General features: G+C 41.8%; 1 protein-coding gene across 7 annotated transcripts in view; it reads left to right on the plus strand.

Moving 5' to 3' along the window:
- Positions 1 to 16,021, plus strand: part of LOC100770947 (kinesin-like protein KIF1B) — a 136,592-nt gene that overhangs the window by 89,019 nt on the left and 31,552 nt on the right. For 5 of the 7 annotated variants that reach the window (XR_003481837.2, XM_027398251.2, XM_027398250.2 and 2 more), the window contains 8 exons: positions 621 to 758; positions 1,802 to 2,050; positions 7,705 to 7,823; positions 9,766 to 9,851; positions 10,063 to 10,192; positions 10,356 to 10,518; positions 12,285 to 12,375; positions 14,623 to 14,741. Coding sequence is in view for 6 of the 7 variants with exons in the window: in XM_027398251.2 (XP_027254052.1) it covers positions 621 to 758; positions 1,802 to 2,050; positions 7,705 to 7,823; positions 9,766 to 9,851; positions 10,063 to 10,192; positions 10,356 to 10,518; positions 12,285 to 12,375; positions 14,623 to 14,741 (1,095 nt within the window). In the remaining variant the exon portion in view is untranslated. The remainder of the gene's footprint in view (positions 1 to 620; positions 759 to 1,801; positions 2,051 to 7,704; positions 7,824 to 9,765; positions 9,852 to 10,062; positions 10,193 to 10,355; positions 10,519 to 12,284; positions 12,376 to 14,622; positions 14,742 to 16,021) is intronic. The other 2 variants (XM_027398253.2, XM_027398254.1) reach the window with 1 other exon arrangement.

Here is a 16,021-nt window from a genome sequence, read left to right on the forward strand (position 1 = left end):
AATTTACTTTCATAAGCCCTCTTAAATTTTAAATGAGCCAATTCTCTTATTTATTTCTATCTTAAATCTTGCAATTATTTATCTTACTTTAATGCTGGGCCTCTTGGTCATCTTTAATAAACAAGGGAGTGACCATCTCATTTCTTTTATATCTAGTATGATAAAGTAATTCCTACTATCTAGTTATATTTGAGATGCCAAACACCACTGAAGTACATTTATTTCATGACTGTAAGTTTAGTCAAATTAGATCTCTCTCTCTCGATCTCTCTCTCTCCCTCTTCCCCCCCCTCTCTCTCTCTCTCTCTCTCTCTCTCTCTCTCACACACACACACACACACACACACACACACACACACACACACACGCATGCGCGCGCACGCACTTCTGAAAACATCTGACTATATAGGCTGTTTTTACTTTTGGTGGCTTCTCTCTGTACTCACACGTTTTGGATACTGAGCATTTTGATGTCTGTACTTTTGGCTGTTCCTGTCTTTAATAGCATTAAATGGTAGGAGTGGCTTCTTACAAATGTCTCATATGCAAGAAGTTTCCAAAGCGGCGTTTTAATGCAATCTCATGGTCTTAACTCAATGTGCCCCATATTTGCTGAATAGGCAGAGACTGGATTTAATGCGGGAGATGTATGACAGAGCAGGCGAAATGGCTTCTGGTGCCCAAGACGAAAGCGAAACGACCATGACCGGCAGCGATCCATTCTATGATCGGTTCCACTGGTTCAAACTTGTGGGAAGGTATGTAAGGATTTTGTTGTCTTAAAAAATAATAAAAGTACTTTTGACTTTTTAAAGTGTTAGTAGAGAGTATAGCGGGGAAAGGGAGTACATAAAAACTCCTCAGGCAGGGGTTGTAGCTCAGCTAGGATGGCCCAGGTTCAATTCCCAGCACTAGAAGAAAAAAACAAAAAACAAAAAAGCCACCTCCTCTCTAATCTTATCCACTCAGAACCACTGTATTATTTAATATACTTTCTTCACAGTATGCATACTATATTTTTTATGTGTATGGGTATTTTGCCTGCGTGTATGTCTGTATACCATATGCATGCCAGATGCCCACCCAGGCCAAAAGAGGGCATTGGATCCCCTGGAACTGGACTTACAGATGGTTGTGAGCTACTGCGTGAGTGCTGGGAACCAAGTCTGGGACCTATGCAAGAGCAGCCAGTGCTCTTCACCACTGAGCCAGCTCTCCAGCCCCCTGGTGAATTTTAAGCTTATTAGTTTCAGAATTTTGCGTTACTTTTTAATGCCCTATGATGTTATGTAACAGAACTGACTGAAAAGGAGTTCCTGAAGTACAGTATTTTGTTGAAGTCAACCTTTTCCATTCCACTCTGATAGTAGACTAGGCTTTGCAGAGGGGGATTGGCCAAACACATCTCACTCAAGCTTGTGCTGCTCTGGTTTTCTGCTCCGAGCTGACAAGAAAATTCACTTAAGCCTTATTATCTCTCTTACGAGTGAGTGGCTCTTGGGGAACAAGATGCTGATCTTTCGTGTGAACTGGAGAACATGAATATTTTGTGGTGTACCATTTACCCAAGAGGCTCTACTCATGGATGCTCTTGCTCTTGTTCTGAGGCTCTGTCCTGACAGGTTGTTTCAGTCTGCCCACTCCCTTTCCCCGGGCCATGCAGTCAAGGCTCATTCTCCTCTTGTACTTTTCTGTTTGCTTTTACCATGTGGATTCTGTCCTGTTGGCACCTGAGCATCCTGTTTAACCAACTATTCCTCTCTCCCTGCCTGTGTTACTCGGCGTCTTACCTGGTGTCTAGCTCCCCTATTTTCCACGGCTGTGTGAATGAGCGCCTTGCCGACCGCACACCCTCCCCCACTTTTTCCACGGCCGATTCCGACATCACTGAACTGGCTGACGAACAGCAGGATGACATGGAGGATTTTGATGATGAGGCATTCGTGGATGACACCGGCTCTGACGCAGGGACGGAAGAGGGATCAGATCTCTTCAGTGATGGGCATGACCCATTTTACGACCGATCCCCTTGGTTCATTTTAGTAGGAAGGTTGGTGAGGTTATTGTGAGAAAGGCGAAAAGGGACCAGCTCTTGTTCTAAATGCCTCTTTGTGCAATTTTGGATAATCTTGCATTAGCTACTTACTTCATGAACACACAATCCTTCCTGAGTCTTCCAGTGTTTAGAGGTCTATGAAGGCCAGTGTGGCTAGGAATAAGCACAGGCATTGTCTGTGAGGCATGGTCTACTTAGTACACTATACTGCGTCTAATGAAGACTACTTTGAGGACAGCTTGACCCAAATTGCCCCCCTAATTAAGACTCAGATGTAATGGGTTCAACAAATGTTACTGTGGTCTGGATGATTCATCTCTAAAGGAATGTGGTGGGTGAATCGTAGGGGATAAAATGCCCAGGAACACAGAAAGCCTGAGGTTATGCTAAAGAATCTATGGCACCTTGTAGATAAGAGGACTACAGGGGACCTGGTCCTATGAAAGAATCAGGAGTGCCTAGCTCTCCTTTGTCAACAATGGCTGTCTTGTGTCTAGTTTCTGAACCTATCTGCAGGTCTTGGGCTTCTGCCAGAAATAACTTGTAGGGTTCATGATTATAATCTCAGAAAGTTATCCATTGTCACTTTCATCAGTATTTGTTTGTAGTATAGGAAACTGTTTTACCTTGAGGTCCCAAGCCGAGTCATCGTTTCTGGCTCTTGGTGTGCATATCCCTCTGTCAGAGAGGCCTAGGTTACCATATTTCTGTTGCCCACATCCACTCTTCATAATGAAGTCATTTTGATAGTTGAATGTTCATTGCTTTAAGCTGGGAATGGTAGTACACACCTACAATCCCAGCACTTGGGGGTGGAAGTAGGAAGATTGTATACTTGGCTACATAGAGAGTTTGAAGCTCGCTTGGGACACATGAGACTCTTGTGTAAAAAAATGCAAACAAAGTCTGGCGGTGATAGTGTATGCCTTTAATCCCAGCACGTGAGAGGCAGAGATAGACGGATCTCTGTGAGTTTGAGGCTGGCCTGGTCTACAGAGTTAGTTCCTGGACAGCCAAGTCTACACAAAGAAACCCTGTCTGAAAAAAACAAAAACACAAGCAAAAAAATTCAAGGTTAGTGACGTATTAATCTACCACTGTTCAGTGGGTAAGCACTAGTTACTTGTCTCCTGACACAATAGAGAGACGGGGTTAAGACTTTGTTGTGTCTTAGTTAAGTCTTGTGGTATTGGACCCCTAGTGGGAACTCATAACAGATAATGATAAGAGCAGAAAGAAAAGCTTTCAGATAGAAGTGAAGCCTAAATTAATATGGCGGGCTATGAGTTTTACATACAGATTCTCTATAACCAAATGTGATGAAATTATGTAGCCATGAATATTGTTTGTTTGTGTGCATTGCTAGTGTTAGGATTCTGGAGATGGCATTTTATATTAAAATGAGAAAAGCATGTAGTGTCCAGAGTGTTTTATTTTCAGTGCACTTCTGCTGGAGTCTAAGAAGAACCAGATTTGGATCATTAGCTTAGTCACTTTCTACAGCTCCTATATCTGCCATGTTCTATAGCACACACTATGAGGAGTAGGTAACTTCATCTTCCATGGCCTGGTGAAGAGAATCCTGACAGAGTGGTCTGGAGGCAGGTACCTTGAGTCCTGAGCATCTCTGTCACTAACTTAGGACAAGCAACTTAAATGAGTTAGGAAAAAAGAAGCCTTAAAAAAAACCTTTTTTCCCCTTCATCTTTTACATTCCATTATCCATACAAGCAAAATTAATATAGCCATTAAGACTTCTGCTTAGGAGCCAGGCATAGTGATACACCGCAGAGGCAGACAGGTCTCTGTGAGATCAAGGCCAACCTGATCCACATAGTGAGTCCTAGGAGAGCCAGGGCAAATAGCGAGACCCTGTCTCCAAGAGAAAAGGGGAAGAAAAAAAAAAAAAAAGACTTCTGCTTAGCAGTATTTGTATCTTGAGTCAGTTTTATGAAAGAGTTAAGTCAAAATCCTTAATGTGGACACTTACTGGGTTAAATAAGGTTCTTTTTCCTAGTTTTATTCCTTTGTCATACTATATATAAGAATAAAAATAATGCAGTCAACTCTGCACTGATTTTATTTGTGGAGCTATAGACTTAAGATTGATGTTTTCATTTGTTTGGATTTCTGGGCTCTAGAACTAACACTGCCTTGCGAGAAGGGGACTGAGGTGTTGGTGATGAGCTGGGGAGAACTCAGTGGTGATTTCTCTGGGTTCAAATCCTATTACCAAACAGAAAGATCCTGGGAAAAGGTGAAATCATAGCTGTCAGTAAAGCGAAGAATAGCTCTCCAGTTTTGCCCTCAGCCACATTCGTTCAAAAGAGCAACATCATCCAGGTGTGCAGTAGTTTCAGGATGTGTCAGACTTACAACTCCTTTCCTGTTTTTATAAGGTGAGGGTTAGATTTCCATATTGGTACTTCATTATAAATATAACTCACTTGTAAAAATTTTCATGTTTCCTTTGAATTCCATTTGTAGGTTTGTTTCTTGGCCATGGCTGCCTCTGGTGATTCTTTGTATCAGTAGTAAAAGAGCTTGTCCCTTTAGCTATTCTCTTATAGCATGTTGGGATGTTATGAACCATCATCATAACTTGGGATGAAATGTAAAATATATGTTAGTCTTCTGGGCTACAGGGGACAAAAGATGGTTATTTTGTGACTTTTCTCAGGCACCTCACCCGACATCCTTCTGCATCACCATAATTATGCTGATTTTCTTTATGTTGACAAATTAGTTTCTCTTAGATGTAACTTCACATTGTTTTCTGCTAATGTGTCTTCTACATCTTCTCCTCTCTCATCCCTGTTCTCCTTCAGTCTGCTAGGTCAAAGTATAAGGACATTCAATACAGAGTCAACCATGAAATTCTAGTTTAGAAGCTTCCGAGGTGCACCTTTATACAGCACTGGGCTGAAGGCTGTACCCCGGGAACACGACAGAGAGCTGTCTAGTGAGTGCATCCATGTGTCACAGAGACAATGACTCTGCCTTGCCATAGACTCTTTCCTAAAAATGAAGGCACACAATGATGCCTTCAGTGCTTTTATGTTTAGAAAAGACTTTGCCATGGACAGAAGGAATTGTCACCTTTAATGTGTAATCCAGCATTACTTTATGATGATATGCCTATGAATATATGTTTTTAAAAACTAGTAGTTCTTGCGCTGGTGACATTGCTTAACAGTACAGTGTCTGCCTAACTTGTCAAGGTACTGAAAAACATGCTCAGTTTCCTAAAGAACACATGCACTAGAGTGGTTTTTACTTTTTCCTAATAATTATAGTTAACATAGTAAAATTAAGTAACAGCAAGAATCTCTAAGTGTTCTATGTAGTCAGTCTCTATCATAAGTCTACATAAGTCAAACTAGTATAAAGTTAGGTGGCTTGCTTTTATGCCCCTTGTATGACCCATCTTTCTGAAAGTTTTTCACTTCTATATAAAGTGGGTCACATACATTCCTGGGTTCTAACATACATGGACATTCGCTTACCAGATATTGAGTGCATTCACTGTAAGCCATGCCTCTGAAGATAGGTGAGTAAAACTAGAGATGGTTCCTGTCCTCCCAGTCTTATAGTCTGGTGAGTGATAAAGACACAAAGTAATAATCACATAAATGCAAATGATAGCCACTATGAGAGGGTTGTGTGTGTCACTCGAGCTATATGCTGTTGGGAGGACCTGTCCTGGCATTGACAATAAGAAATAAGGGTGTGAAACCCACGCATGAGATGGAGGAGGGTGCATGCAGAGAGGTCTACAGGAGAGACATGCGGTGGCTCTCAGTGGTCCAGACATGGAAAGTGGGCAGGTCCAACTGGAATGTCATTGAGGCAGAAGTGTAGTCTCTGTGTGTGCTGGCTTTGGGAGTGAAATTTGGTTCTATATATCAAATTCTTAGTTTATAAAACTCGGTCATGGTAGTGGTATTTGATCCTACTGATCCTCTTTAGATTACATTTTCATGAATAAGTTTCTGTTCAACAAAAGTTTAATCCTCTGTGTTAATATTCCCCCCTTGCTTTGTAGCAGACTGAAAGGGAATTAGACATAATGATACGATTTCCTGATCATTTGCAGTTATTTTTGTTTGCTTTTCATTCATACTTCATTTATGTTTGTAAATGTTATTAATGTATTTTACCTATTTTCATAATCTCTTTTATTGTTTTGAGTTGAAATCCTGAGTATCCATTTCGTCATTCTTCTCTCTATGTATTGTAAATGCCAGCTCGGGAAATGCAGCAAACAGTCCTGTGCATCAGGTTTAGTTGTGTTTAGTTTCCTGGTGTAATATTTACTCTTTGTCTTTTATGTACAAAGATCAGCATATACCAAGTGAGAAGACAGGAGTAACAGTAGGAACTAGATTCCACTTTTCTTTCCAATCATTGGAACGAGTGCTCTTCCAATTTGTGATTACCAGTTTTAATTCCTTTAAAAAAAAATGAACAGGGAAAAAAAATGAACAGGGGCTGGTGAGCTGGCTCAGTGGGCAAAGGCACTTACCACCAAGCCTGACTATGTGACCTTGATCCTTGAAATCCACATGGTGGAAAGAGAGCAGACTCTTCCACAGTTGTCTTCCATCCCCCACTCTCTGGGGACATGCCATCCCCTCACCTGCAACACACACACACACAGTCTAGTGAGAGCACATTAAATAAAATATCTACAAAATAATGAACCCTTTAAAAGCACAAACATGACAAGACTTGCCTAGTTTGTTAGAAATATTTCAACTGTTGGCCTATAATCTCAGTTACTTGGAAGACTGAGGTAGAAGGACAGAGATTTTTAATGCTTGCCTAGGCTGCAAAGTGAGTTCAAAGCCAGCCTGAGTAATTTAGTGAGACCCTGTCTCAGAGGGCTGGGGCCTTAATGTAGTCAATATAAGGCTGAATTTCTCCTCCAGGACCACAAAGAAAGAAAATGGAGGCAAAAGCAGGAGAGACATATAACTTCCCTATTATTAGTGACTTTGGTTTGAGGAGCAAAGGGCAACTCCATAGGGGCTGGCAGTGTCCTCTCCCTTAGCATTTATCTTGATGCCCATTCTCCTGTGAGCTCACTACTCAGAAATTTCTGGCAACACAGCCTCTCTGCGTGTCTGCTTCTCTCACCTTTTAACTAGTCCTTTAAGTAAAACAAAGACTCATGATGCTGTGATGTAAAATCCACTTAGAACTAGTAACTGTATTTCAGTCACATTTCCCTGCCTTTTTTTTTTTTTTTTTTTTTTTTTTTTTTTTTATCTCTTGGTTTCTGTTTTGTGTATAGTAAGAAGCCAGAGCTCTTGGTACATCCTTACCTCTGGAGGTGAAGCTCTTCAGTGCGCTCCTCTCCTCTGCAGAAATCACAATCCTTGAACATCTACTTCCAATTGTTACTCTTATACCTATGTGTGATTTTTTTTTAAGAGAGTAATTTGGTGTAAGTTGGTCTTCGCACTTGCTTATGAATTGATCACACGATAAAACAGCTGGAGGCAATTTAAGATGTTGGAATTCGGAGGCGATCTTAAAGGGCCCAGGAGCCAGCTCTGTTTGGGGAAATACTCTCAATTGGTGGAAAGCCCCACTCTTCCCTTCATCAGCTGTTCTGATGTTTTTCTCTGGGTTTCTGTCTACAGGGCATTTGTCTACTTGAGCAACCTGCTGTACCCGGTGCCCCTGATTCACAGGGTGGCCATTGTCAGTGAGAAGGGGGAAGTGAGGGGATTTCTGCGTGTGGCTGTGCAAGCCATTGCAGGTGAGTGGCCTTTGTCTAAATGAGACCTGTGAATTCTTTCCTATAGAAAAAGCAGGGTAGGGGCTGCAGAGATGGCTCAACAGTTAAGAACACTTCTAAGGACCCTAGTTCAATTCTCAGCACATGGCAACTCACATCTGTCTGTAATTCCAGTTCCATGGGATCTGACTCCCTCACTCAGACTTACATGCTGGCAAAACACCAATGCACTTAAAATATTTTTTAAAAAAGAAACAAATCATTGAAAAGGCAGGCTAGCTGAGTGGTGGTGGTGCACACCTTTAATCCTAGCACTTGGGAGACAGAGGCAAGCAGATCCCTGTGAGTTCAAGGCCCACCCTGTCTACAGAGTGAGTTTCAAGATAGGCTCTAAAGCTACTGAGAAACCCTGTCTTGAAAAACAGAAAACAAACAAAAAGAAGACAGGCTACCTCCATGTGGGTGATACTTGAGTCATACGTGAATGGTAGTGTGTTTGCTCAGCTTGGGGAAGGCCTCCGTTTGCTTCCTTTCTGTCACTTGATCCATGTCCCCACTACTGCAAGTATCGTAAGGAGACTTCACTTTAGTCTGGGATATTGCTATTTTGGAAAAAATGGTGTGTAACATTAATAACTCTTGGGTTGACTTTATAATAGTTATGGGCAATTTAGACAAGCATGGTGGATTGTGTAGTTTGAAGCCAGCCTGAGCTACATAGTAAGACATTGTTAAAAAGAAAAAAAAAGGCAGTCTTATTGGCACACCTCTTTGATCCCAGCATTCAAGAGGCAGAGGCAAAAAAAAAAAAAAAAAAGAGGCAGAGGCAGACATATTTCTATGAGTTCAGGGCTAGCCTGGTCTACACAGATATCCAGGGATACATAGTAAGACCCTGCTCTTGAAAAAAAAAAAAAAAAGTCACAGGCTCTTTTGGTTTGAGATAGTGGTTTTTTGTTTTTGGGTTTTTTTCTCTGTATAGCTTAGCCTGACCTCAAACTCAGATTCTTCTTACCTCAGCATCCTAAATACTGGGAGTATAAACATACACCACAGTGCTTGGCTCAAGTGTTGGACATTTTACTTTTGTATTTTAGTTGTCTGGGTTACCCTGAACTCAACAATCCTCTTGTCTTGATCTGCTGACTGCTGGCCTCACAAGTATGAGCCACCACACCTAACTGATGAGCTTTGAACCACTATATCTTAGCTGTGTCAGAATAACAAAGGATTTTAGTTGTTCTTGCCTAGTTTTCTCTCAGAGTATTTCTAGGTAGACTTTTTTCCCCAGCTGAGCATAGTGGTCCACACCTGTAATCCCAGATTTTAGGAGGTGGGGGCAGGAAGATCAGGAGTTGAAGGTCAACCTTAGCTACAGAATGAGTTTGAGGCCCACCTGGACTCATGTATGAGACCCTGTCTCAAAACAGAGCAAAACAGAACACATTTATTTCACTGCTAAATGTAATACATGGATCAAAATATTTACACTTCCCATGATTGTGTCAACATTGTGAGGAAGAAATATGGCTATTTTCTATCTTAACTCATCAATGGTGGGCTTCATACAATGACCTCTCAGCCTTTATCCTATGGAAAACTGTCACATAGTCACCCACACTGAGTTTTATAAAAGTCTCTTCCATAAGTCAGTATGTTTCAATGTTCATTAGCTGTTATTGAGTATAGTGTTGTTAAGATATTAAGGGGCCAGAATTCCTAGATGTGACATTATAAATAAACTGAAGACTAAAACCAGTTCTTTTTTTTTTTTTTAACTATTCTCATTTGAGAAGAGGAAGGTAGTTAATCTACAAAAATAGTTGGAAGCAGGAGCTATAGCTTTTTTGCAGAGCCATTCATTCTTAACTAAGGTCTTTCCTCCTAACTTTATAACCCTCTAAGAGCTGCTCCCTCACACATGTACTTTCATTCAGTCTTTGCTGGCTTTCTTTCTGTTTAGCGGATGAAGAAGCTCCTGATTATGGCTCTGGAATTCGACAGTCAGGAACAGCTAAAATATCTTTTGATAACGAGTACTTTAATCAGGTAAGTATTTGGGAAAGAAGGAACACCTTGAGGAAAGAACAGGAAGTAAATGGATTTATGAGAAAAATGTCCAATGCTGGCACCTAACTCCTTTGTCTTTTCTGACGATTCTTAGTCCACAGATTATTTTATACAAATGATTATTGTACAAATAAAAATAAATCGAGAAATGGAAGAATATGCCATTTACCTAGCCTTGTCTTACTTACAGAGTGACTTTTCTTCAGTTGCAATGACTCGCTCTGGTCTGTCTTTGGAGGAGCTGAGGATTGTGGAAGGACAGGGTCAGAGTTCTGAAGTTACCACTCCTCCAGAAGAAGTCAATCGAATGAATGACTTGGGTGCGTAGGCAGAGTCCTTTAACTGGAGGAGACTCTCAAGGCGAAAACATTGACTACTACAGTCAAGTAACATAATTGATTTGGTCAACTAGAAACAGAAAGAATGCCCAGTTTCCTCCTCTTCATAGTCGGTGATCCAAGTATGTGTCATTTAACTCTTTAGATTTGAAGTCAGGCACTTTGCTGGATGGGAAGATGGTGATGGAAGGATTTTCTGAAGAGATTGGTAATCACCTGAAACTGGGCAGTGCCTTCACTTTCCGAGTGACTGTGCTGCAGGCCAGTGGGATCCTTCCAGAGTATGCAGACATCTTTTGTCAGTTCAAGTAAGCCACCTATCTTAGTTACTTTCCTGTTGCTGTAATAGAACACCCTGACAAAAAGCAGCTTAGAGAAGAGAAAGGGTTAATTTAGACTACAGTTTCAGAGCATTAGAGTCCATCATGGCAGAGAAAAAGGCATGGCAACGTGAGCAAGAAGTTAGCCAACCATATTTTTATTCACACACAGGCTGTAGAGAGAAAGAACAGGAAGTGGGGCAGGGCTATAAACCCTCAATGCTGCCCATCATGACGTATTTCCTCCTCAAGGCTCCATAACCTCCCAGACAGCTACCAACTGGAGCCCAAGTGTTAAAACACATGAACCTATGGGGGACATTTCTCATTCTGAAAAACCACACTATCCTTTTGCTGTGCCCATCTAGCTAGTTGCTAACTGCAGAGATTCCTTCTTGCTGTAGAGTGCTTTACATAGGTGAAAGATTAAGGCTCTTGAGATAAGAGATGGCAAGTCTCTGAAAGATTACTTTCTGCACTCAAGATGAGACTGGAAATCAAAACCCTACACTGGAATGACTCAGGGATCCCCAAGGAGTGTACAACACACATGCTAGAGGACTCTGCTTTGTCCCCCTTATTCTGGGAACATAGTATCTGAGTCAGATAAACCTATAGCATTTAGTGCTTTTCATGACAAAATGTCTTCTTAAGAAACAGTAGTTAAACAAATTGTCTAGCCAACAGTTTTACATTTTCAGCACTTTGGAAAAAGGAAATTACGTAATGTAAGAAAAGCAACGGCTGTCTACAGTGAGAGAAGCTGTATGGAGAGAAGTGGGGCCAGGTGCCCTGGAGCACTAAGCAGCAAGGCTGTCAGTGTCACTGAGAGATGGTGGCTCAGGGCCACTAGTGCTCATAGGTGTCTCTGGCAGATAAGTGAATGGCCAGGAGAAGGAAAAATAGAGGGGGGTGGTGGAGCAAGAAGAGGGGGTTAGGACAGGCAAAATGAAAAGGAAGAAAACAGAGGTACTGCCTAAGGGACTGGAGAGATGGCTCAGCAATTAAGAGCACTAGCTGCTCTTCCAAAGGACCTGGGTCCAATTCCCAGGCACTTAAACCATTCGTAACACCAGTTCCTGGAACTCTGATGCCCTCTTCTGGCCTCTGTGGGCACAAATGTGCACGACTGTAGCACACCAATGTATACACACATAAAATAAAACAAAATTTGTGTGTATTTTTTTTAAAAAGAGTTCAAAAAGATAATGCATAATCACAGAAAGCTGCAGTGCCAGCATGTTTTGGAGCATGTGGCAGAGGTGCTGTCATCCTCGGACATGATGAACTAATGTGAACATCAACAAGATTGTCCGACTGATATTTTCTCCACTATTCAACAGCCCCGCCCCAGGGACTGGAGAGAAGGCTCCGTGGTTAAGAGTATTTGTTGCTCTTGCAGAGGACCCAGATTCAGATCTGAACACCCACAGGGTGCTTAACAACCATCCTCAACTCCAGTCTCAGGTGGTCTGACCTCCTCTTCTGACCTCCACAGACACCAGATACACATGTGGTACATATGCGCACATGCAAGCGAAACACACATACACTTAAAATCAATCTAAAAAATAATAATAAATAAGCTGGCGGTTGTGGCACACACCTTTAACCCCAGCACTCAGGAGGCAGAGGCAGGCAAATGTCTGTGAGTTTGAGGCCAGCTTGGGCTTCATAGTGAGACTGTCTCAAAACCAAACAAATCCAGATCTGATGAATTCTGATGGAGTATTCATCTGTCTCTCCTCATTAAGCTTTTTGCATCGACATGATGAAGCCTTCTCCACTGAACCCCTCAAAAACAATGGAAGAGGAAGTCCCCTGGGCTTTTACCATGTACAGAATGTGAGTAGCCTGAACGTTTTGCCATATACCCCTCAGGGTTATGTACCCTGGTTCTGTTGGCTAAGGATGGATGATCATGTAAGGTGTGAGCTGTCTTTTATGCTCAGATGAGGGAAATTTGCAGAAAGAATGAACAGTAGAGATGGTGGCCAGGGCAGTGAGATGGTCTTCAGGGGAGGAGCAGCCAGTCTCTTACTGAATTACAGTAGCCCAGTGAATATGGTCTACTCTCTCATTGAAATCTCCCATCCACTTGAATATGAGTTCTTAAAAAATATTTCTACCCTAGAAAAGATAAGCATGTTTAATATAATTTTTGATAAGTTAACATAGTATCCTGTAAACTCTGGGGTACTTACATTATTGCTTACAAGTAATGTAGAAAATATTAAATACCGTCTGTAACTAAGTTAAGATCCAGAGTGTTTCCCTGGTAGCTGTGATTTATCTATTTATTTCCCTTACATGTATAGATGCCTTCATACATGCAGCAAGGAAGTAGGCTTTCCAACTTGTATACTTCATTCAGACTGGATTCAAAAATCGTCTTGAGGGGAGTTGTGATATTGGCTCAGTGGATATAAGCACTTACTGATGAGCTTGACGACTGGACTTCCATCCCTAGGACCCACATGGAGAGAACTAACTCACACAAGTTGTCTTCCTGCTCCCATGTGCATGCTATAGCACAAGTGCCATGCACACACAAATAAGTTAGTTAACATAAAAACCAGTCCTCTTCATCATAATACTGATGTTCATTAAGAATTCATTTTGTATTGGCTTGGTCCCATTTTCTGCACCATTGAGCCCTCACTTATGCACCTTGACTGTTACAACCCTGTCCTGTAGTTGAGAGAGCTGAAAGCACCCAAGCAGCTCCTGCCACTTGCCCAGATTACAAAGCCCGGAAGAGGCAAAGATGGAATTTAAACACAAAGAAGCCTGGCTGTAGCATCCAGAATCTTCATGCCTTCATCACTGCCCTCATGAAACTGCCTTTCTTTCTCTTAATCATGTTTACTCTATGAAGTGAGAAGGGGGCCTGAGCTGTGTTATAGCCCAGCTGCTAGAGTGCTGACCTCACATGCATGAGATCCTGCACTGGTGCTCTAGCACAGACAAAAATTTTTAAATGAAAGAGGAAAAGGCAATCAAAGAATAAAATTAAAAGGAAAGTATGAAATACGGGCTAGAGACATGGCTCAGTAGTTGAGTGTGTGCTGCTCTTGTAGAAGACTTGAGTTAGTTCCCCGCCTGCAACTGCATGTGACTCCAGGGACAGGGGATCCAAAGCCCTCTTCTGGCCTCTGAGGGTACTTGTTCACATACTCAGCCTGCACGTATTCCAGACACAGGTATACATACATATCTATAACTAGAAATAAAATATGCGTTTGATAAATGGTGAGCAGCTGTTTAACAAGCCACTGACTAATGAAACTACAGATGTTCCCAAGGACCTTAGAACTAAGGAGAAATGTAGTCATAGAGTATGGGAACATGAAAATAGTATTCATTAAATTCAAAAGGGAGCCGGGCATTGGTGGCACACGCCTTTAATCCCAACACTCGGGTGGCAGAGGCAGGCAGATCTCTGTGAGTTCAAGACCAGCCTGGTCTACAAAAGCAAGTTCCAGGACAGCCTCCAAAGCCACAGAGAAACCCTGTCTCAAAAAACAAAAAAATGAAACAATCAAAAGGGATGATTCCATATGCAAAGACTTAAGTTACTTGGTTGAGGGAGAATGGTTATGAAGAAAGAAGGTAGGTTTCCTGAAAGATGTAGCATAAATAGAAGGTGGAAAAAGAAGAAAGGGTGAATCACATTTGGCATTGTACCTTGCTCATAGTCCACAGTCAACACTTGTTTGTTTGTTTGTTTTACTCTTCTACTAATTCACCTGGGCTTTGGAGGAAAGGCCTTCCTAGCAGAGTTGCAGCTTGGGCCTTTTCTGAGGTACAACAAAGGAAAAAGCAGGTAGAGAGAAATAGACAAGTCTTGAAAATAATGAGTAGAAACAGAGTGAGGTCAGTTCTACTGTGGAAGGTCTAGAATGCTGAAGCTTGGTAGAGTCACATTAGAATGAAAAGCAGAGGGATGCCTGTCTTGTGGTGTGGGAGGCCCGAGTAGTGGAGCCTCCGGCATGGACAGGTGTCTACAGTGCTGAAGGGCTGCTGGAGGCACAAATGTGTGCTTCCTTGTCGTCATCCTTCTGCTGCCTCACTTGACTGTCTTCTTCCCAGATCGCAGTGGAGGTCACTGAGTCATTTGTGGACTACATCAGAACCAAGCCCATCGTATTCGAAGTCTTCGGGCATTACCAGCAGAACCCACTCCATCTGCAAGGACAAGATCTTAACAGGTTTGAGTTAAGATGAGCAAAGACTTGGATTGTTGTTGCTGTTTTGGTTTTTAGTTCCTAGTAACTAGAAAAGTGTAACACAAAAAATGAAAGACACAGAGACTGATACTGGGGTTCAAACTTTGCAAGTTCTTCTATTTGTATTCGACAAAAAAAGGGGATTTGTGGTGATATATTACTTATGATTTATTAAAGCTGGCCTGAGGATTCAGAAAGCAAAGTCAGCCACAAGCCATAGAAGCCAGGCACACACCTTTAATCCCAGCTGTAGTGGCATCCTTCTTACTGGCTAGCTCTCTCTTAATTGATAACTCATTTCTGTTAATCTAAGTATTTCCTCATGGTCTTATCTTACCGGAGAAGGGTCGGGACCTGTTACTGCTTCCTCAGCTACATGGGGCATCTCTTCATGTCACCTCTCTCTGCCTACCTTTCCCAGAATTCTCCTCATCTCCTAGTCCTGCCTACCTTCCTGCCTCTACTGGCCAATCAGTGTTTTATTCATCAACCAGTAAGAGAAACATATATACAGAAGAACATCACCCAGCAGCCAGAAGCTAGTATTACACCTTTAATCCTCAGGATTAAGAAGTAGACGGATCTCTCTGAGTTCAAGGCAACCCAGGGATACACAAAATTGAATCAGTCTGAAAGAGTAACACACCTTTAATCCCAGTGCTAGATGGGTATAAAAGATAGAAGCAGGGACTTCAGTATTCAGTAGGAGGCATTCATTCTCTAGCCACACTGAAGATAGGAACATTCATTCTCCAGCCATGCTGAGGAGAGGCAGCAGGATCAGCCCATTCAGCCTGAGGCAGTGGTGAGAGCTGGCAGCTGGCTACTTTGCTTTTCTAATATTCAGCTTGAAATTTGAACCCCAACATCACTCTCCTAGTCTTTTATTTTTCGTGTTACAAGAAAAGAACTTTTTTTCAGGGATAACTGAGTAGTAGATTCATCCATTACCCTGTTCTTACTCTTGAAATGTCACCACCTTCTTGTAGCTAACCTGATCATTAAGTTGAGATACAGCAAGTTGAATTTTGCCCAGATGACTTTGAACACCTTCTTTTTGTTGTAAGAAGAAATTCTTAATAGGGTAGAAAGTTGGTGCAATAGAGCTAGAACATGCATGTAATAATTTCTGATACCTTTACTTTATGAAGTAGAGACTCAGGGTGGAGTCATCATAACTAATGAGGAAGCATAACACCCCAGCATGTTTCTATTTCCTTAAAAAGACTTAATCATTAAAACAAAAACAAACAAACAAAAAC

This window comes from Cricetulus griseus, chromosome 2 (genome assembly GCF_003668045.3).
Source record: "Cricetulus griseus strain 17A/GY chromosome 2, alternate assembly CriGri-PICRH-1.0, whole genome shotgun sequence".
In the NCBI taxonomy this organism is placed as follows: Eukaryota; Metazoa; Chordata; class Mammalia; order Rodentia; family Cricetidae; genus Cricetulus; species Cricetulus griseus.